Source organism: Perissodus microlepis, chromosome 7, assembly GCF_051167445.1.
Source record: "Perissodus microlepis isolate ML-2025 ecotype Zambia chromosome 7, ASM5116744v1, whole genome shotgun sequence".
NCBI lineage: Eukaryota > Metazoa > Chordata > Actinopteri > Cichliformes > Cichlidae > Perissodus > Perissodus microlepis.
The window spans coordinates 57268045-57290734 of record NC_140467.1 but is presented as its reverse complement, the minus strand read 5'-3'; the positions used below and the strand labels follow the sequence as shown (position 1 = coordinate 57290734).

The 22690-nt window shown below is 39.1% G+C and overlaps 2 protein-coding genes across 3 annotated transcripts in view; both read left to right on the top strand.

The window, feature by feature from the left end:
• nlrc5 (NLR family, CARD domain containing 5) overlaps positions 1-7568 on the top strand; it is a 36014-nt gene extending 28446 nt beyond the window's left edge. For both annotated transcript variants that reach the window (XM_084936223.1, XM_084936222.1), the window contains 12 exons: positions 604-678; positions 833-910; positions 1024-1107; positions 1601-1690; positions 1807-1890; positions 3205-3288; positions 3562-3645; positions 3743-3826; positions 3921-3998; positions 4951-5034; positions 5186-5269; positions 5375-7568. In XM_084936223.1, coding sequence (XP_084792349.1) covers positions 604-678; positions 833-910; positions 1024-1107; positions 1601-1690; positions 1807-1890; positions 3205-3288; positions 3562-3645; positions 3743-3826; positions 3921-3998; positions 4951-5034; positions 5186-5269; positions 5375-5456 — 991 coding nt within the window. In that variant the 3' untranslated portion in view covers positions 5457-7568. The remainder of the gene's footprint in view (positions 1-603; positions 679-832; positions 911-1023; positions 1108-1600; positions 1691-1806; positions 1891-3204; positions 3289-3561; positions 3646-3742; positions 3827-3920; positions 3999-4950; positions 5035-5185; positions 5270-5374) is intronic.
• An 817-nt stretch (positions 7569-8385) lies between these two features.
• cpne2 (copine II) overlaps positions 8386-22690 on the top strand; it is a 57389-nt gene continuing 43084 nt past the window's right edge. The window contains exons 1-5 of the mRNA XM_084936220.1: positions 8386-8480; positions 8579-8676; positions 12781-12974; positions 21715-21894; positions 22092-22166. Coding sequence (XP_084792346.1) covers positions 12798-12974; positions 21715-21894; positions 22092-22166 — 432 coding nt within the window. The 5' untranslated portion in view covers positions 8386-8480; positions 8579-8676; positions 12781-12797. The remainder of the gene's footprint in view (positions 8481-8578; positions 8677-12780; positions 12975-21714; positions 21895-22091; positions 22167-22690) is intronic.

The window sequence follows — 22690 nt, the reverse complement described above, 5'->3', positions numbered from 1 at the left end:
ATTGGTCGACATGGTACATTTTTCCACCAACACGAACAGGCTGTTTTTTGTTTTAATTTTTTTGCTCATAAGCAGAGAGTGCTTGCTATCGCTGTCCTTAGACAGTAAACGTGACGAAACTATTGAGGAAAAAACGCCACGTATATATTGTTTTTCATGACTCTGGTTTTACGTGGCCTATCAACACAATTTATAAACTGGTATATATCACCTTGTTGCTTTGTCATCTTTAAGTGGTCATGTGATTGGTTTACCACGACTACTTTATTCTTCCTCAGTCAAACAGCAGCACTCATGCGATTGTTTTGCCCCCTTAGCTCCAGGTGTTGTGCCAAAAAGTGATCGTCTACCAGCTGATTGTAGCACAAACACAAGAAAAATAAAGGCTTCTTAGATGTTTTTTGTTTTTTTTCCTGTTTTTCTGTCTGGCCTACTGAGCCTTTGTAATGCAAGTAGCAATATAAGTAAATGTAATGTAATACTAAATTTAGTAATATAGTAGTAATATATTACTGAAAAATGTAATGTGATTACAGTAAGAGTTACTTCAGAATGTGTTACACCGAGCACTGGGTGGCTCTAACCATCCTCTGTTTCTTCCAGTCTGTCGGGTCATCAGATTAGTGAGACGGCAGCTCAGAATATAACCACGTTTCTGCCCTGTCTACGATCACTCAAGTAAGCATTTATGATATATAAGATGAGTGTGGATGTACTTCTGTACATGACTGTGTGAAAAATAATGTCTAGAACATGACTTCTATTTAGGCTGCTGTAAAATGTTACACACAGTGAATAAACATTTGTTCACAATGGAACTTTTCTGCTGTAGTCTTTCCCACTGTGCTTTGCCTGGAGGACTGCAGCTCATTGAAGCACTGGGACAGTGTGTTATTCTTGAAGACCTTTGGTAAGGCATGCACACACACACATACAACAATACGGCTGTTTTTTCTGTTGGATAAAATAAAGAAGCTGTTAAAAAAATGTCAGTTTTTTTCTGTGTTTTCTGTGCACCCTAAGTTTGGATTCTGTGGCACTGAATGAGGAGAGCAGGATGTGTCTGGCACGAGCTCTAAAAAATATCAACTCTATTCGCCGTCTCAGGTAAGAAACACTCTCAGTTTCTTTGCAGTAGTCAGAATCCAAGAGCTAAAGTAAATCTTGGTTTGTTCTTTACCACATAGTCTTCAGGATTTATTGAACAGAGATCAAAACTCTTCCAGGCAGACATCTTTGCTGTTTTCACCACAGTGCACTTCACTCTGCATTTACACTATAATGCACATGCTGCTTTTTGTTGGCCACTGTTGGTGCTGTTTGTCATACCAGCATGTCATCAGGCTCTTATGAACCTCATAATTAATTAGTAGGATCTGATCCTACTAATCCCCCCACCCCAGGGACAAATTTATCCCTTATCGTTCATGGTTCTCTCATAGTGCTAAGCTGTAAAATGTAGCTGGCAAGGTGCCTGGTCAGCATATGTCAAAGCCTTTTATGCATTTTAAAAATACAGATCATATTCCCATGGCTATAAATCCTCATCAAAATACATATCTACCTAACATAACTAATACATTTTGTGTGTGTGTGCCAGGCTGAATGAAATTGTCACAGCAATGGACAATCTCAGCGTTCTGGATCTCCTGGCTGCCACGAAGGGACACGCACATTTAGAGCAGATAGAGTGAGTCTTTCATTCATACCTAGCGCTCACTGCACATTACCATTCACCTTCTGTCAGTCTGTCATTAAAAAAAGAAGAAGCTTGGCTTTGAGAATGTTGGATTTGCTCTTTCTCAGGTTGGAGGGCTGGAGGATGGCTTGCAGAGGAATAGAAGAGCTGAACAGGCTCATTCCAAACTGGAAAGAGCTCAGGAAGATAAAGTATGTACACAGGGGGTGGAAAACATGGAAAGTTTGTATTTTACTGATCTCCAAAACCCTCTAGCTGCATTTCCAACATGTTTTCTCCAGGATATGTTCACCTTCACCCCAAGAGAAATAGTAATATTTTTATTAATGCTTAAAAATACTTTGTTTATGTCACATGACCAATCTTCTGTAGATTATACTCATGCCGACTTCCATTTATCCTGTCATATACAACATGAGCGTGAGGTAGTTTCTTTGCCTTTTTTGTAAACAATCCAATAATAAAAATGTTAGTACATGCTGGGCCATAAATCAGAACCACAGGTTGAGTCATTCAGAATGTTACAGCAATTTTATCGGTCCTTTATGGGGACCAACTGTTTGCACTATGCAGCAGGTTCTTCCTTCCAAGTGTGTTTGACTGACAGCCACAAAATGTCTAGAAGCTCAAGAAGTTTTTCATATTACCGTCCTTTATGCTTTTAAGCTTTTTTTTTTTTTTTTTTAAAGAGAATGGTATTTTTATGCTTATACTTCATATTTACATATCCAGCTCCGGTATGAACCCCTGAAGTACTCATTTAAATGTGCACAAGTTAAACTCTTTGGCTTGAATGAAAGCTTCCCAAAATTTGATGAAGAAATTTGCAACTTTGTTGCCTCCACTGGGCTATCACTGTCTCTACTTCCTTCCACTTTTATTTGTAGATCCCAATGAATAATTGTTGTGGCAGGCAGTAAACCTATACACATCAAGTAAACTGAAGGAATTCTGATTCTGAGGTTGCATAGCCAGAAACAATGACCCAGATTAAATTCAATCCAAAGTTCTTCCAGTAACTAATGCAATCTATGCCATAAGGACAAAAGTACTGGGCCAAATCATGTAATCTTTGAATTCAGGTGTTTTCAGTCCATTTGCCACAGATCTATCAAATCAAGCACCCAACCATGCAGTATGTCTTTGCAAACAGTTGTGAAAGAATAAGTCAAGTCAGCTTGTGAAATTTCTTTGGTCCTAAATATTCCGTGATCAGCTGTAAATGATATCATTGCAAAGTTGAAGCATTTAGGTAGTTTATGGCACAGTTTCAAAAGGGTTTCCAGTTACCTATAGAGCAGATTTAATTGAGCTATATCAATCCACTGTAATGTGTAGGGTGTCTATTATCCATATAATTTAAAAGTAAAGTTTGAGTTAGGTTTGGCGCCATCAAGTGGAATAATCAAAAAAACAAACTATCGACAGAACACTTTACATGGTCCATTAACAGTTATTAAAAATGAGTAATTTTGCTTTTCTTGCTGTGTGTGTTTATCCTCCAGGCTGTCAAAGAACCTTATCAGTGACCAATCAGGAGAGAAGCTGCTTGAGGCTTTGAAAGCCTGCAGCCACCTGGAGGAGCTCTGGTGAGAATGTGTTTCATTCCTGTAAATGTGCTTTTGGCACTTTATTGCAACACTATGCAAGAGTTTGCATGTGCACGCACTTGGCTAAAGAAGTGCACAAAATAAGCCCTCAAAACTTTTGAGTGAACATTTTAATCTTCAAAATTGTTTATTTTCCTTGGAAAAGCTGAGTTTTATATATTTGGCTATATCATTAATTGGCATTTAACTCAAGCAACTCAAAGATTGTTTTAAAATGTACATATTTATATGTCTTTTTGTGCACTTTTCCAGTCTGTCCGATAACAAACTGGGAATCCTCACTGCTGCCAGGATAGCCCTCATTTTCCCATCACTGACACACCTCAGTGTGTTAGAGTAAGTCTCACACAGGGTTATATGTTCTTATTGATATGTGTTTCTCCCCTCACTTATTCAGCCTTTTTGTTCTTCTGTATTTCTGTGTCACTTATAGCATTTCGCTCAACCACATTGACCATGAAGGTGCCGATAGCCTTTCCAAAGCCATAATGTGCATGAAGAACCTCAAAAAGATTAAGTAAGACTCATTTGCTTTGATTATTTTCAGAATCACAGCTGACACAGGTGACTACACTTACTGATTGTTTTTTGTCTTTTGCACAATAATTCAGCCTGACCTCTGTTGGGACTTCAGAGCTGCGTCCTGTTGTAGCCAGTCTGGCTCACTGTCCCCTCATACAAGAAGTTGGGTAAGATAAAGCAAAGTGATCAAACATTTAATAATCTGGTGGTGTTCTGTGTTCTACTCATGGACATGTGAGTTCTATAAGAGTTGGCACACACTGTATGTAATGATTTGTCAATCTTGTAAACTCGTGTTTTATTCACAATAGAAAATAGAAAACACATTAAAGGTTTAAACTGAAATGTAGCATTTAAGAAAAATATTAGCTCCTTTTAAAGTTACTATGATCACATATGGCTTCTTCTTTACATGCACTAACTTGCACTTGTGGATGAATCACAAACAGTGATTTCTGGAAGTATTCCCGAGGGAGTTCTGTGAGAGAATCATGCCTGTTTTTAATGCATTTCCATCCGAGGGAACAAAGATCACAGGCATCCAATACTGATGTTTGGCCTTGTCCCTTGCACACAGGGATTTCTCCAAATCTACTCAATCTTTCTGATGATGTCATGCACTGTATGAGAAGATATTCAGGCTTTTTTTTATTGCAGATTGTTCAGCCTCTGTTCAACCCCACTATGTGACCAACCCATTGCATATTAACCTAATTATTTGCTAAATGGTCTCCACGTGTTTCTTTATAATGCCACTTTCTTTTCCACCCTTTTGTTGCCCTTGTCCCAGCTTTTCTGAGACACTGTGACCCCATCAAATACAAAATGAGTAAATATTTTTCTCAGTTTAAACACTGGATGTTTTCTATTGCCACTTATGAACAGAATATGGATTTATGAACTCTGCAGATCATTTCATTCTGTTTTTGCCTACATTTTACACAGCACCACACATTTTAAGGAATTGATTATTTAATTATTTAAGGTATTGTTGTACATAACACTCTAGTTTTTAATTAAAAGTAATTTATGATATTCGCATCTTAGGATAACATTTTTGCGTGATGCTTCAGCTTCTGTTCATTAAACCTCTCTCTCTGTGTCTTGGTGTCTGTCTAGTCTGGGTTGGAATAACTGTCGTGATGAAGTGGCACTGGAAGTGGCCAGGGTTTTGCCTTTCTGTCATACGCTGACTCAGATAGAGTGAGTAAAACACACACATAAAGACCCGCAACTGCAAGAGTTTTGCTTTTTTCATTCCACTTTTCATTTAGGCTTTCTTATATTTATAAAACCAATAAGGAAAACAACTCTTGTCTCAGTACATGAGAGATTAAGTGTTTATATCTCACAGTCTCGAGTGCAACAGCTTGAGTGTTTCTGGAGCGGAGGCCCTGCTTAAAGCCTTAAGGTTCTGCCCTGCTCTGCAACTCATCAGGTAAACTTCCTGCACTGCTAGACCTGCATTATCCAAGGAAACCTTATTAATTTCTAATGTTGTGGTAGTGTTCTGGCCTTTATAAGTTATTAAACTTGGTTTCAGACTCTGGAAGAACAAAATCTCTGAGGGTGATGTCCATAGGCTCGGTCTAAGGGACAGGAGGATGAATTTCTCTTCCACCTGATATGATCTGCACTGCTTGACAGTTGACAAGCACAATTCCAGTTCATCAGCACCAGTGCAGACGAACAGTCCAGTACTTCTTCTGCCAACACTGACTTAAAAATCTGTGAGAATTTTTTTTTTTTTTTTTTGCTTGAAGTGTTTTGGGGGTTTTTTTCTAAGTGCTGCTCTATTGAAACACGGCTGTACAGTTGAAATAAGTTTGTTAGAACAAGAAAAAATAATGTATTTTTGAAACTATTTAAATCCCTGACTTTGCTCTGATTGGCCTTTGGTTTCACAAAGCAGGAGACGGGTGGAAGTCACTGAAACCTTTTTTTCAAAAGCTGCTGTCAGATTAACAGGGGAGCACACAAAGAGGTTTATGGACACAAATTGGGAGAGGTGGCACGCTCAGCTGATCAGTAGAACACCACACTAGATTTTGAACAAAAAGTGTTTTCTTCAAAGCCACTGAAATAACACACTTACTTTTGTAATGAGTCGTAATAATCAGCAGTAGAATTAGTTTTTTTTAGGGCTCAGGGTGTACTGTCATCACCTTCCCAGGCGGGCGAGTAGGTGGGCGAGGACACCCAAGTGAGTGATGCTGAGAGACTGGCCAGCTGCTTCCTGTTTTATCATTGAATTCCTGGGAGAAAGGAAAAACACACACATAAACAAAGCAGGCCCCGCCTGTTCAGTTTTAACTAATGTGTCACACTCATGACTAAATTCTTCCCTACTGAATTGAACAGATAATATTTTACTGTTATAACGGGACTACAGTATTTCCCATATGACAGGATCATTTCAAACTTGTTACAATAAAGTTAGAAAAAGTCACAAAGTACATTAAAGATGGCTTTTATAAAAGATTACACTAACTTATGTATGCACTTAAAAAAGTGTGAAATCACTAAACCTGTGTTGAGCCCCGCCTTTCAGTAGCACACCACTGAGCTCCCAAACTGCTGTGAAAATAAAGGCCACACTGTGTTATTTTCCTGTGAGGAAATGATGAATATATCTTTGCAGACTCTGATACAAGGAGTCAATTTACATTGTGGAATGTTTACAATAATTAGAGGCCACATTACTGAAAACACAAGAAATCACAAAGTCACAGTAAAAGAAGAGTTACCTGCTCCTATGGTCACTCTAGGTCGTGGTCTCTATCCAGTGTGCGTATTTATTTCTGCTGTTTATGATAGGAGGACACAAGAAATTGTATGTATTTATTGAGCTGTGATTGAATCGGGGTTAAAATTTTTAAAAATAAATATTTTTATAGGAATGTATTTGCTTTGTGACCAAAAGAAGATACTGTAACTTTTGCAGGTCACACCAGTTGTATTTCTGACTTTCTAAAGTCATGTTGATGCTTTGATTTCCGAATGTAATGCACCTTATTCCTTTCTCTTTTCCTGTGTGTAATTGTCCGTTTTTTTGTTTTGTTTTGTTTTTATTTTTCCTTTGATTTTTGGAGCAACACTGGCTGTTACTGAAAGGATTTAAAATTGCTTATCTGTTAAATATAGTTTTTGAAAGGTTTGTGTGCAGGTTGTGCTTGACAGAAAAATTGCAGATACTTTTGATATTCCCTGACTATGAGTTGCATTAAGATGTCACCTGCTAATTAGAAAACTTTAAATTGAGTTTCTATTTTTTGTTATGTCAGCGGTTTATAAAGTATGATGTTAAATTTAAACAGATCAACAAAGCACAAACTCAACCAAATCTGCTCTAGCAATACATGCCAGCTAAATAAAGTCTAATACAAAAATATGCACCTCAACTATAATATACAACTTAAAAAAATTCTGGTTTGTTCTCAATGTCAACAATTAAAAGTTGATACCTGATTGCTTTATGCTTTGTCTTTACATCTTTTTGGTGTAGATTAGGTCATCTTACGTCCTGCTCATTGTGGAAAGCACAATTTATACCTCTCCTGTTTCCTTGTCAGCGGCACCAACAGCTGCGTTCGCAGCTGTGGACGTCAGTGAAATGTTATAATTTATGTTCGCTTTCCGCCCTCTTGTGGTTAACAGTGGTACTGCAGAATGGGCTGCATGAGGATTACCAAAACTTGGGTCCTTTCACTTCAGGTGTTTGTGTGTGGATTGAAGCACTCGTGAGTCCTTAAAAAGTTAGACACAAATCATTGTAAACATTTGTGAAGGTTAGTTTACGCTTGTGGATCATATCGTACGCATTTGCAACCCTTTGGAGGCAAATTTCTCTCCGTAGAAGATGGATTTGCTTTGCTTGCTATTCTTGCACAATGTTCATATGAAATTATCAGAAAAATGTTGTGTATACCCCAGGATCCACGAGACTGTGAAACTGTGGGCGTGCTTACACGCAGCACATAAAAACATGCAAATGTGACTAAAGATGTAAACTTTTACAAGGGTAATTTACATATAATTGACATTAAACTAAATAACAATGGAAACTAAAATAAGACTGAATACATAACACATAAAATACTGCGCATGCAGATGTACATGCTTTGACTTTGCTGCGTTTAGCAGAAGCATAAAACATTGGGAAATACTTTCAAAATAATGCTTTAAAGTGCTGATTCTTTCGTGCTTTTGAGTACTGTAAATAGCCTTATTTTACATCTAATGTGGCTGTAGTGTTAAAAGAAAGTGAACAAACTTGGGGCCTGATGTCTGTACTATTCACAAGGAAGAAGATTAAATTCATGTTTTAGAGATAAACTAAGTACTTAGTAAGTTAAAAAATAAATAAATAATTGAAAAAAATGTGTTAAATGTGGAATAAATGCATTCCCCGTATTAACTAGGGTAAAAAAAAATATGCATCTTTTCCCTGTTCTGTAATTTTATGGAAAATATAGACACTGATCGCTCATGAATAACTAACCGGAAGTAGTTTTTTCTGCTTGACTCTTCCGCTTTTGTTTTGGGAGTGAGTTTGTCGTACTTCCGTTGTGAGGCCACCACTGTTGGCTTTATTAAACTCCGTCCTTCAGTGGCCGGGCGCAGAGAGCACAGTCCAGGCTACGAGGATGGTTTGTGTTCACACACTGTTGCGCCTTCCAGGATACTCCGGTTAAAAAAAAAAATTAATAATAAAAAAATGTTAACCTCAGCTTTCACTCCTTTATAGGAAAATTGGCTCTGCTTTTCCTCTCTCTTCACTGTGCGCAGCACTTAAAGATCTTTTTAAGTGAAAAGCGGCGGAGAAGTTGTTCGTCATTTACCGAGGTGAGTCGGTTTCACATTTTCCTGTTGGGTTTACATTAGAAGAAGAGATCTGACAGCAGCTCCCGAGTCAAAGGGGAACCGGGGAGCTTCTAAGACGCAAAAATAACCCTTGCAGCCAAAATGTACAGTCGGTGTGCTTCTCTTGGAGGTTAATTACGGAAGGATGTGGGGAAGATGTCATGTTTGGCGAGCACCTTTCATGTAGGACCAAAAATATATCACAGGAAATATGGTACAGAATAGACAGGTGTTGTGTTTGTGTGTGTGAAAGAGAGTTTTAATGGTCAAGTTGGCACATCTCTCTCCTTCATTCAGATCTGGAGTCTACTCTTCACTGATGTTGGCCACTTTGGCACCAATATGGCTCACCGATCTTGTAATTACACTTAAAGCGTGCTGATCCTTCCGCTAGTATTAACAAGTTGGCATCTGCTTCCATGCTTTTTCCGCCTCAGTCAGTCACTTTAAGCTGCCTGCCCATCCTGCAGGTGTGAGCAGGTGTGAAGCTTTTTGGCACGGTCAGTACAGTCAGAGGCCTGCACCTAAACCTGGCTTTTGTTTGTGTTTTCTTTCTACAGTGCACTCATACACAAAGTGCATCATGTAGCCAAAAATGATGCAATAGCAGCTCTAGGTTTTTTAGACCCACAGTACAAGAAACATGCAGTTTTGTGAGGTTCAGTTGCTTTTAGAAAACATTCATCCTGTTTTTCCCCCCTGATGTCTAAAATATTGCGGACCTATCCTGAATCCAGTTAAAGTGCAGCACAGTTCACTTGAGCAATATACTGGACACCTTTTAAAGCTGCTCTGGTGCAATGTAGCATACTTCATGAAGCCATGTTTTCTTTGATAATGCTATTTGGCAATCTGTGATGTCTTTTTAATCTTAATCATTCAGACTTCTATATAAGGGATGGAGCAGGTGTCTGCTTGAAGCTGGATTTATCCCACTCTCTGCTCCTTCTCGCACTGGAGTTGTTAATAGCATCTATAAATACAGGAGACTGCCACTGAGACCATGAACAATGACCGAGTGAGTAAAAGTAGTTGAGCCAGTCAAAACACGTTTTTCTCCACCTATGAATGCTGAAGTGAGTGAATGAAAATGTTGCACTGGTATTTTCAGTGCATCACCACTACCAGTGTGACATCACAGTGGAGCTGAGCGGGAGGAGCACGCTGCTTATGACACATTAGTATCTTAGCAACAGACAGCATCCCTTTAGCATGCCGCTGTGAGAACAAAACCACTGATCTGGACGCGGGTGCGGTGCTGTTTGTATTGTCCTTAAAGCCACCTGGGAATTATTTCAAATGCAGTACCACTGAGAATATGTTCACAACATTTTTTACTAAACTCAGCAATTGTTTCAAGATGTGTGTGTGTGTGTGTGTGTGTGTGTGTGTGTGTGTGTGTGTGTGTGTGTATTCCCTCTTTCTGTTTTTTCCTTTCCTAGCCTGAGGCTTCTTTAGTTTAGAGGTAATGGCTTTGATCTGGGCTCAGGGCAGCGTGTGTGTGTGTGTGTGTGTGTGTGTCTTTGCAGTGCTTAATCCTGGGTATCATTGGGCTTATCACAGGGTAACTCTGACTCTCATAATGCCCCCAGTGGATTTTTTTTTTACACCAGTGTTGTTTTATTTGTACTCATTGGGTATTTTTAGCCAAACAGAACCATTTGTGTGATTAACCGAATTCTCAAGGTGATCTGATGTAATGGGGATTTACTAATTCTGTTATCTGGGTAAACTTCCACTCATTTCGTTAGATATCACTGTGACATTAAAATGTTACTTCCATTCGACAAATGTCAAACACTGATTTCTGTAATTGTGCTCTCTGCGTGGCAACAGATACAGACACCCAGGGTGTTGGGAGCGTCTCGTGTTCTCTCCTCAGCGGTGTCTCCAGTAATTTAGGATTTGGTTGGATACAGCGTAAGATGAGCACATGCACATGCTTGTCTGTTAGAGTTACGTCAAGGAAACTGCGGTTTATCCTGGACACCAGCCATCTGTGTGTATATAACAGCAACCTACAGTTGTTTACATTTACATTACATGAGAGTAGCACATTTATTTACTCACTCTTCGTGGCACTGGCAGATACTTTTGACCTGATGGTGACCATAGGTTATGAATAATATTGATATTGGCTGTTTATCTTTTTTTCATGACAGCCTAACAGGAAAATCTCTGCACATCTGTTTCTGTCATTTTAAGCCTCGGTAATGTTTCAGCCAGTTTCTGTACCTGCACTCTGTTTTAGTTTGGTCTAATTAATTGTCCATTTACTGAGCAGCCATTTTGGCTCAGGGTAAACACAGGTGTAATTAATAACTCTAATTATGGCTCTGTTCCATTTGGATGAGGTGCTGGCATTGTGTATGCTCACTGACAAGAATGGCATCAACATGCTAAATAGAACAGGACCATAACTTAGTTTTATCAGATATACCTGTGTTCACCGGTGTTAACGCAGTGATTTGCAAAGCTCATAAACACATGTTTTATTCACAGTTGCATGTAGAAAACATATCAAATATTTAAACTGAGAAAATGTGTCATTTTAAGATGTATAAGGTCACTTTGAATTTGATGGCAGCAACACATTTAAAAAAAACAAAAGGCCGTTAAAGTAAGTGGCACTAAAAAGAAACAGCTGGAGGAACATTTTGTGACTAATTGGGTTAAGTGGCAACAGGTCAGTAAGATGATGGGGTATAAAAAGAACAAGTAACGATGGGACAAGGTTCAACAATCTGCAAAAAACTATCTTCACAAATTATGGAACAATTTTCAGCATATTTCAGACTTTGAATATCTCCTCACCTACAGTACATAATATCATCAAAAGAGAATCTAGAGAAATCTCTGTGCACAAGGGACAAGTCTGGAAAACATTATTTAATGCCTGTAATCCTCTGGTACTGCATTTAAAGTGGGCATGATTCTGTCATGGAAATCATCTAAAGGGCTCGGGAACACTTCCACTGTTAACACAGAAATTCTGTTTGGAAAACATGGACCAAAGAGGAGAGGGATCATCAAGCTTGCACCTTGGACCAACTCGAGTCAAAAGCCTGTATCTTGTATGTTAGGGTGGTGCATTAGTGCCTATGGAGTTAGCAATGTGCCCATGCTGAAAGATGTATAAAGGTTTTAGATCAACATATGGCCGCATCCAGTCGACCCCTTTTTCAGGCAAGGCCTTGCATATTTCAGCAAGATAAAGCCCAACCACAGCTACTCCAACAGCACAGTATAAGAGCTCGGGTGTTAAACTGACCTGCCTACAGTCCAGACCATTTAGCTGTTGGAAAAATTTAGTGCAAAGAAAACATACAACAGAGATCCAGTGCTGCTGAGCAGCTAGAATCCTATATCAAACAAAAATGGGATGGCTTGCCTCTCCCAAAAGTCCAGCAGCAGGTCTCCTCAGTTCCCAGACATTTATACACTGTTGTGTTGCTGTCAGCAATTTCATAATGACCTTAATGCTGTCTTAAAATAGTACATTTTCTCATTTTAAACATATGATATATTTTCTATGTTCTATTCCGGGTGGCTGCAGCTCAGGAGGTATAGCAGGTCATCTAGAAACCAAAAGGTTGGTGGTTGATATGCCAGATATCCTTTGGTTGCTCTCTGATGCTCCCATCACACAGTGAATGTTAGAAAGAAAACACTTATGCAGAAAAAGTACAGAAGAAGGTGTTTATAGGAATGTGAGTGAATGTGCGCCTATGCTGTGATGCAGGCTGTAACAGCTCTGCTATGATGGTACTCTGCAGAGGATAAATTCATTTAGTCTGTGAAAAAATAACCCTCACCACTTCACAGAGCCAAAAGTAGCATCTTCAGGTGTTATGTTTCCACCAGCTAACTGCACATAATACAGAGAGTTTTAGTTCACTGTCATGATATCACTGCACATATTCTCATTGCACAAGCTGAGAATGTGCTGAGATTTGTTATTAATAATCACAGCAGCTCTGTTTTATCTTTTTTTGTCAATCGACAGGATGACATATTTGGTTAAGTGTCAAGAAGTATGAAACTAAAAGTCTTTTTGTCTACTTCTGCCTGTTTGCTTTCCTTCAGGGTGATCAGGTGTGACCATGGCCTACACACTGGGCTTGGCCACTGATGGCCAGAAGCGCAGTGTCGGACCTCAGCACTGTGTCACTCGGGTGGAGTTGTCGGTCACCGCGTCCAGCCTGCTAGATCGAGATGTAGCCTCCAAGTCGGATCCATTCTGCGTTCTCTTCCACGAAGTGGATGGAAACTGGGTGGAGGTACAGTAAAGGATGGAGAGACATACATCCTTTATAAGATAAGATAACCTTTATTAGTCCCACGTGTGGGAAATTTGTTTCCCACACCTTTATGAACAAGTGATGAGAAAGACTACAGAAAATGACATGAGAAATGAGAGGATTGTTTTGTTTTAATGGTGCAGAATCAATGAAGAATGGAATGGCAGACTGAAGAGGAAAGGCTGAACAGAGAGTTGATATATTACTGTTAAGATCATAAGTAGTCAAACCCATGTTGGCGCTTCCTCACACTGTGTATAGCGACTCCTGGGAGGTGGAGAGAGAAGATTAAAGTGCAGAAATAAAAAGATTGAGGGGAGGATGGAAAATTTGAATAATTCTAAGAAGTGCTTTTAAGGTTACATCCACCATGCTGGCTCCTCGAGGAAAGGGAACCAGAAGGTTTTGTTTGTAGTCTATGATACTCTGCAGGAAGAGCCTATAGGTTGTGAGTCAGATCCAAAGTCATGATGTCTTGACCATCTGGCATCAGCCATGGCATGCTGAGCCCAATAGGATGTTGCAAGATTTATGAGCGGCATTCCAATCTAAGACAAGTAGTGTAGACTCGGGCAAAGGCACAAAAACAGGAAAGAGAGTCAGTAATACATGTTTGACATTTTTAAATCATTGCCATAAAATCTCAGGTTTCACGAGGATGCATCATCATGTTAAACAAATAATTTTTTCTGATTTGAACTTTGGAAAAGCACCAAATAAGGGGAAACACCAAAATCTGCTACTGATGACATTTCTCTTAAAGGTACAGGGTTAAACTGAAGTGAAAGCCATATTTCCAATTAGAAGTGTGGCTTTCTGTTGCTGCGTTTGAGTTGCCTGGAATGGAAAAGGAATGTGTTCACAGAATATAAGAGAAATGTTTACAATTTGACAAGCTTACTTCACTTTAACACTCAATAACTGGTAAATTGAGGATTAAAAATGCTTTGAGATCATCAAAAATTAACTAGAAAAGCATTTAGCTGTAAAAAGTGAAGCATTCTTTCTAATGACATCCAGTTGTGTAGAAATTTACAGGAAAACATCCATCAGCTCCTTTGCTCCTTGCCAGGCTAACTACTTGTCAGTCACTGCCCTAAGTTTCATAGTCAGATTTCATAAAGCTGAGGTATTGATTTTGAAAATGCTTAGGTTGAGACTTTACTGTGACCTTTACCAACCAGCGCGTGGTATCATGGTGGCTACGTGTATCTTTATTGAACAGGCAGTGGAAAACGAATGCCTTTGGCTGTTGCATTAGCTGTTCATTGGATTTTAAGGCCTCTAGTGTTATTTTTTTGACATAGATTTGGAAACACCTGCATTTATAAGTCAGAAACTGGTAACTATGTGTATAGTGGCTTGGTGGTCCATACCAGTGATGAGAAATGCCCATTGGGGATAAAGCCACTCAGGTGGTTTTAATCATTTTGACTGTGTTAGTATGTACATCTCATTCACTCACCTGTTCCTTGTACCTATTACAAGATGGCACTGAAGTCTAGTTGAATGGCATAAAACATCACTTTATACTCTTTAAACCAGAGCACAGGTCCAGACAGCGTAAAGAAGTGATTATACCTTCGTTTTTGTTGTTGTTGGTTTTTACCGTTGACAAGAAAACTAACAGAGAAGTAAACAACTGCCTTACAGCCATACTGAAATCCTTTCTGGTCAGTAGAGGCTCTCACTGATGTGTGCTCATGACTCAAAGCAGAAAGTTACTGGTTTGAAATCAGCTGCTAATTCTTCTTCTCTGCTTCGGCTTTATGGACAGCTGGAGAGTCCAAAGCAGAAGAAACAGATCTTAGCTCAGTAGCTTTGATGCACCTTTAATTTATCTGCCGCAGTATAAAGTGCCCCGCTGAATGAGGGGAAGGAGTTAATGGTACAAATATGTGTAAATACGTTTTCCCAAAAGCTCATTGAAATGGTTTGCTAAGGCAAACAAAATGCTAGGAGAACATTATTAGAACAGTAGTATGATTGTGATTAGGGCAAGCCTGGCTCGTTTGGGTTGTTTCCTGCAAATAGCAACAACTGGGGTAATAGGTTGACGCCAAAACTGAAGTGCAGCAACTCTGTTGCTAAATTCCAGTCGGTTTGATTCAGCTTTGATATTGTGACTGTATTTTGTATCAGATCTTGGTCAGTTGGTTTTGCTGTTTGTTAGCTATTTTTATATAGTTCTCAGTTCATGGTAATTATGTATTTTTCTTGGGTTAATTTATATTAACAGGTCTTCAAATGCTTCATCCAGCTTTGTGAAGTCAATACTAATTCACTTTAAGTGCACTTGAGGCGCAGTAAAAGTACACAGTGCACGTCGACTGTTGCTGTGAGCTTGAGTCAGGTTTGAAGCGTCGGTGCAGAGGTCCAACATGAGAAGATGGTGATAATCATGAAGCCATTTTCAAGACTCCAGCACACTGCTCGCGAAAATCAATAGACAGAATCATTGCCAGCTACTATATTTCTAAACAGAGCAGTTTAGCAAACATCTGTTTTGAAGATTTCCAGAAACACGGGGCATGTGATGGAGACGACTGACCATCGCAGTTGGAACGGACATTTGATGGCGTTTAAACTACCAGCTCACTTGTTCAAAGTCCGTATTATGTCGGAACAGCACTGTTAATATTTTGTGCATTCACTGCTAGGAAGTGGCTGTCATGTGTCCTGATCATACATGGTCTATCCATGTAGACCCACTGAGGAAACAAGTTGAAAATGCTCAAGAGGAAGACGGTGATGAAGTTTTGGTGTGTGCAGGCTCCTGCTTTGATGCTTCTGCAGCTAACAGCTGGTCAACAGAGCAATCTGGGTTTTTTGTGTATGTGTGTATGTCTTTGTGTGTAGGCGAGTGCCTCGGGTTGCAGCTAGCTGTCGGTCAGCAGGGCATGTGGCTCCGATGTGAAATTGCCAACAGTTACCATAGCAACGGGAAGGGAAACAAAAGCTTAGTGCTCCTAGAGTGAGGCAACGATGGAGGAGGCGAAATGAGGCCCGAACCTTTTCGCGGATATTATCCACAGCTCGCTGTTTTACTCACGCTCAGCTTTCTCACTTCTCTGATCTCCTCCTGTTCCTTTCAGCTTTTTTCTCTGATTGTCTTTCTCGTTCCTGTCGCCAGCCTTCCCCTCTCTAGGTCTCCGTGTCTCAGTCTCTTGTCTGTCTTCGTCTGTCTTGTGAGCTAGAGGTGTGAGAAGCAGCTGGGTCCATCAGGGAGGGGAAAGAGAGAAAAAGTGGGTACGAAAGGGTAAGAGTGTGAGAACGAGGAGGTGCGAGAGAGGGAGATGAGAAAAGGGTGCAGCAGAAGGCGAGGGGAAAATTATCCAGAGAAAGACAGGAGGACGAGGAGGAGGAGGAGAGAAAGACAGCGAGGTGATGACATGAATGAGCGACAGAACAAGAAGAAGGCAAAAGAAAGTGAATGACTGTAGCCATAAATGGGAGATAGCAGCCAAAGTTAGTGTTAGAAAGTCTTTGAAGAATGTGATAGGTCTACAGAAATATGGATCTCAGCTATGTAAATGATGTGGCACCCAAGTATCACACTACTGAGGCTATTTTCTAAATCCAAGGATTTTTTTTCTCCGAGCTTCCAACTCCAAATCCCAATACTAATCTCAACACGTGTTATAAACCCAGATATAAGCCTGTAACACTGTAAGTGAGAACTCACAGGCAGTGGCATATTCAAACCAGAGGGTTTAAAAATCTAACAGTCCTCTGCAGTAAATGCAGCCTTATTTATTAGATCTACATTTGTGATACTAAATGATACTCAACAGTAAGTTTTGTTATAATTCATTCCAATGTAAACTGGCCTGTTGCAGATGTTTATAATTCTGTATCATTAGATACCAACATATAGGCTAATAAATGTTGTGATTTTAAGTGCATTAAATCACTGTGTGATGTGTGAATGGTGTGGTTCACATTAAGCCCCATATAACTGACATTTTGTAGTAATTTTCATCTTTAAATACGTTATAAGAATATTACAAATGTGTCTTAAAAAATAAACACACCTCTACATTTATCACAACTTCAAAGCTCTACGATTAGTCCCCAGAGTTCCAAGTTTCCAGTAATTTAAACTCCTAAGTTATTAAATTTAGCTGTTCGATCAAAAGAATAGAAATCCAGCACACGGACAGTCAGTTCATACAAGTGTATGATTAATATTATGTTTAAAACTTTCCACACCAGAGTATTGTTTTGAATTTTCCACTCGTAAATGATTAAGGACTCCCCAGAATATTTGATATGTAATTACACATATCAAAGGTAAGAGCAGAAAATTAGATTTTTTCTTTCTTTTTTTTTCTTTTGCATAACATGAAAACACTCATTGCTAGAATATTATTTCAGCGGCGGTAAAGGCTCCTTCGTATCATCTGTAAATAGACTGAATGACTGAAAATGTTGTGCGCCAGACTATTTTAAACTGAAGCTGAACATAATCTGCTCCAGATCGGGTTATGCAGTAAGCACAAGTTACCATGGTGATCAAGCCATGTTCAAAGAGACACTGAAAACTCAGACTTTCAGCTCAGTAACCCATAACAACAAAGTTAGTGAGGGCACAATAAACACGGGATATTTAGAAGTCTCAGTAAATGGTGGTATACAGACTGAAGCTTAAAGGAAAGTGAACTTTGGACATGATTCGGGACACAAAGAAGACTCGCAAATTATATTAAAATTGTTGTAGCTGATGACTAAATAAGTAACTTTTGCTGACAGCCACTGTGTTGCATTTTTTATGGTTATAACACATTAAATTTAAACTGTAAAGCCAAAGCACACTTTCACTGGTACATTTTTGCACCTGCCAGTTGTCAGTGTTTAGCAGAGATTGTTTTGGTGCTGTAGGCTGGTCCTAGTGATTATTTATTAGCAACATCATCACCGATGTCTTTAGAGCCGCTTTGGTTTGTTTCATTGATTCAACATCTTGGTATTGAGCTGTTGGGCTGAAGTGTCCTTGTTATGTTTTGGGGTGGGGGTTGTTGGGGGCGGTTCTCCCTGTCTGCTGAATGAAAAAAATAAAAGTGTCCACTCAAATCTAAGGCACGAACACTTATAACAGATTGCTTCTAAATTCCTTTAACTCACTATAGATTAAGCTGCAGGATGCACATCCATTGCATTTGCTTTGTTCAAAGTCTATTTATTCATCTATCATAACCCTATCAGTACCTGTACTTTTCTTCCTGTACCTGTTTCTTCCAGCTGCAGTTCTACAGCTTAATTTTTCCTGCAGCGGGCAGTGCCTCTATCTGAAGTAATCTCAGTGACCTGTATTGTTGTTTTTCTTTTTTATCTAGTAGTAAACATAAACAGATAAGAAAGAAAGGAGGCACGAAGTGCCAGAGGGATCTGATTCATTTCTAAAGCTCAGTGAACCAGGATCAAATCCACAGAGGCACTGCTATGAGATTTTAGCCTGCTGGCGTGCTGTGATGTCCCAATAATATGAGTTTTTAGGCTACGAAGTGCAGCCATTCTCCACTGCTGCCTTCCCATGAGTCAGACAGATGGATAAGTGCTGCAAGCACCGGTAGCAGGGTGAAGTTAAAACCTTTTTCCTGCTGGAGTATCTCAGTTCTGTACTAATATCATTACCTACAGTCAGAGAGAAATGTATCTTAGATAAAAGCATTCACAGTAGCACAAGAAAGGTACATTTTATAGAATAGAATAGAATAGAATAGAATAGAATAGAATAGCCCTTTATTGTCATTGTACATGTACTGGACAGAATTAAAATAAAATATAAATATAAATAAAATGTAAATAGTAAAGACATCAGGAATAAATAGCAAACAAGAATAGTGAAAGGAGTATATACAATATATATGAACATTGGAAGATCGTATGCAACCACTGGGACCCGTCAGGATCAAGGAATTCATTTCTCTACAACTGTTGCAGGAAATAAAGATGAAAGAAGAAGGTGTAATTGCATAAGAACAGCTAAGTAATAGATGGTGGTACTGCTGTTTGCTGCAGGGGTTTTTGAGTAAAGGCTGGTGAATAGAAAATACACCAGGATTCTGCAGAAATGGAGATTATTTTGAGGTTAATAAACTGTCTAGATGTGCCTTCAGTAAATGTTACTATGAATAAAAGTGTTAGATGTTGGGAAATGGGCTCAAGAAAAAAACTGTTCGATGTTTGGCTGGTCTTAGACACTATAGGGCAATAGTGATGGCTCCATAGTTTGATGGTTGACATATTTGCTTGGCAAACTAAAGGTCACTGTTTGAGTTCCAGCTAGAGACACAAATCCCCTTTGGGGTTGTATCAGGAAGGGTATCTGGTTTAAAACTGCCAAATCAAATATGTGATGCTATCTGACTCTTTATGTCAAAGGAGCAGCATTACAACAGCATACAATTATTAAACAGATTAGCCTATGAAAATACGTCTACTGTACAAGTGTAAAATTTACACCCTCCTTCACATTTTCAAAATCCGTTCAGTGAGACAGATTGGAGTTATTGGCGGCTGATTTTGGCCCCTGGGCCTTGTGTTTGACACCAAAGGTTTAGAAGGTTTGAAGATCATCAACAAGAGTTTTCCTTTCAAAAAGAATTTCACTTTTTTGGTGTGTATCAAAGTTCAGTTAGTTTAATTTAAATTCTCCAGACTGAAATTCTAGACATCCAGTGTAAAGTGTTTGTTCCTTTCCTGTGAACCAGCAGAGGGTTAGATGCATTTTTGTAAGTGGTTTGCATTTCATCCCTCCCGTCTCCATTATAGGAATGAGCTGAACTTTTTTAAGGCCTTTTATATTCAGTGGTGACAGGCTGAGTATATGTGACCTCGTTTAATGATTGTACGTGTCGTGGGTGAGTCAGGCTGGAGAGTAGCACGGCCGTGGGATGAGCCAGTCAACTACCTGGTTTAGAAGAGTCAGAGCAAAGAACATGACTCTCACAGCACTCTTTTCAGGCACCCACACCCTCTTATCTGTCTGCTGTCTGGACAGCTCTTTGGGGCCATGAGAACACAGCGCATTGAGAAACATCAAAAACAATGGCTTTAGGGGAAAGGGCCCTTAAATTGGATAAAGTGCTGTCAGACGGCTGCAGCTTTTTAGGACTTTGTTTTGGTTTAAGGATACATTTACCACAAAGCACCGCAGCAGGCTACTTTAAAAGTTCAGATAAATCTGCTGTTCTTTATCAACCCAGCGTCAGACCAAGGTATAATATTTATAGGAATCTATAGTAATTCTGGGGATGGCAGGTAGGAGGCACATTGTTGGGTCTCTGTCTAACACACTCCCACAGATTTGATCATCACTGGCCAAGTTTGTTTGTTTTTTTTAGCTGCATCTTGTTATCGGGGGGAATCCTTGCTTCGAGTGGGCGCCACAGACTTTACGACACGCCGGTGTCACAATCAGGGATGCTGAAGAGTTGCCCGAGGCTGATTCTTGTTTAATGCATTCAGTATTAAATGTTTTTAGAGAAGTGTTTGTCAAAACTAATGTTAAGACTACACATCATTCTCTTGGAATCTCTAGAGTAAAAAAGATTGGAGAAACACAGACACACGCATATGTAGCGACTCAAACTATTTTACAGTCGTTTGGTGCGTTACAGTTGCCAGATACATATCAGTATCACTTTATTAAATTGCATATGCATGTACATACTTTGCTTTTTGTAAACACAAACAGTAATATTTTTATACTATATAAAAACTTGTTTGTTTGTTTTTTGCAGCTTTGTAAAATTCCAAAATAAAATCCAATTTTAATTTTAATTTTAATAATTTAAACTTTTGCAACTAAATACTCAAAAGTTAAATTGATGATTATGTATGATAGTATTTACATGTATTCATACTAATAATTCAATTCATTATTATGTTTCTAGTCATTTATTTTTAGTCTTTTAAGCTTTCATTAAGAATTTACAAACCTTCTGTATAAATTGCCGCATGTTGCAAGATTGCAGAGACTACCCAGTCTTGCAGTTTTCCACACCAGAAGAGTCACAGTTACTTTAACCTATTATTTTGGCATTCAAGTCTTGTTTAAGGAACATGGACAGAAAACCAAGGGAAAAACTAGCCACTTGTGTTTTGCTGAAAGGGACGGAGCTTAGATTTTGTGGTGACTTTGAGACTGTTAGATGCAGGTGAGCAGCTATTTTGGTAATGTAGTGCCTACACAAAACCAGACTCTACAGGCAGGATTAAAAAAAAGCTCTTTGTTAATGGTGGTAGAAAGCAATCCAAAACACAGGAACAAGGAAAAAAGGTCCAAACTCAAGACTCGAACTGGTAGAGGACACACAGGAAATCATAACAGATATCACAACAAAGGACAACCAAAGCTCTTTCTACAAACTGACACACTAAGACTAATCAGGATAACAGGGAACAACTGGGTACAAGAGGTGAGGCTAATGAGGTATAACAAAACAAAGGAAGTAAAACTAAGGATAAAACACAGAGGACTGCCAAAATAAAATAGAAACCAACTTAGCAGAGAGATGAAGACCTGACAACAGGACACAAGAGCATTCTGTTGAGGAAGGAATAACCCAGGTCATGATCAATTAAAAACAAGCGCTGGACAGAGCTCGATAGTTCAGGACCAGGACTATGATACGCTTGTGAAACGTTAAAAGGGACAATACTGGAATTATTTAATTTTTACAGCATTTTTCTCTCCTTGTTTCTTGACCTTTAGTTGGGACGCACTGAAACAGCTGTGAACAACTTGAATCCAGTGTTTGGGGTGAAGTTCCAGGTGGACTACCACTTTGAAGAAATCCAGAAACTTCGCTTTGCCATGTTCGATGAAGACAAGTGTGCCACACAGCTCGACGAGCACGACTTCCTGGGAGCATTTGTTTGCACACTGGGAGTGGTACTGAATGATTTCTTCTTCTTTGGTTTGAAGTATATTCTTTATAACTACAGGTATAGTCTAGAGAATTAGGGATAGGATAAACTGAACTAGATGGAATTTATTCTTACAATTAGATGCAGACTGTATTTTAAAGTGGATTTTTTCTCAATTCCGAAAATAAATAATTGTTGTCCTGATTGTCTCTTATCCAATAGATTGTGTCCAATAAGAAACTTCACAGACCCCTGATCTTAGCCAATGGGAAGCCAGCTGGCAAAGGATCCATTACAGTAAGAATGTCTACTGTCTCTTAAAAGAAAATATTATGAACTATGAACTGAATATTATGAATATTATGAACTTATTTGTTTTTTAAAAACCTTATTTACAAAAATAAAATAGAAATGGTCCCGAGAAGAGACCAGATTATTTAAGGGTAAGTTCCTGTTGGATCGTCAGTTATGTTGGTTTAAATAAATTAAGTAAAGACACCCCAAGCTTGTTAGCGTTAGTATTTTCCTTAAACTGGGGTGTGACGGGTCGCCATGTTGCCCCCAGATCTAATTAGAAGTAAGTGACTCAGAGCATGACCACCATCATAAACAGCCCTCAGACCCTCTGAGGATCTGTTTAAAGGGTAGTCAGCAATCTAATAGTACTGTACAAGGAATATATGGAAGTCACTAACCTGGTGACCTGGCCATGCACCTGATTGAAAGGTGTCAATGTCTCAATGCACTTAATGAGTTACAAGACAAATGTAAAAAATGCACACTGTGCTGTGTTGCCTAAACTTGAAGTCATCGAGGCTGCT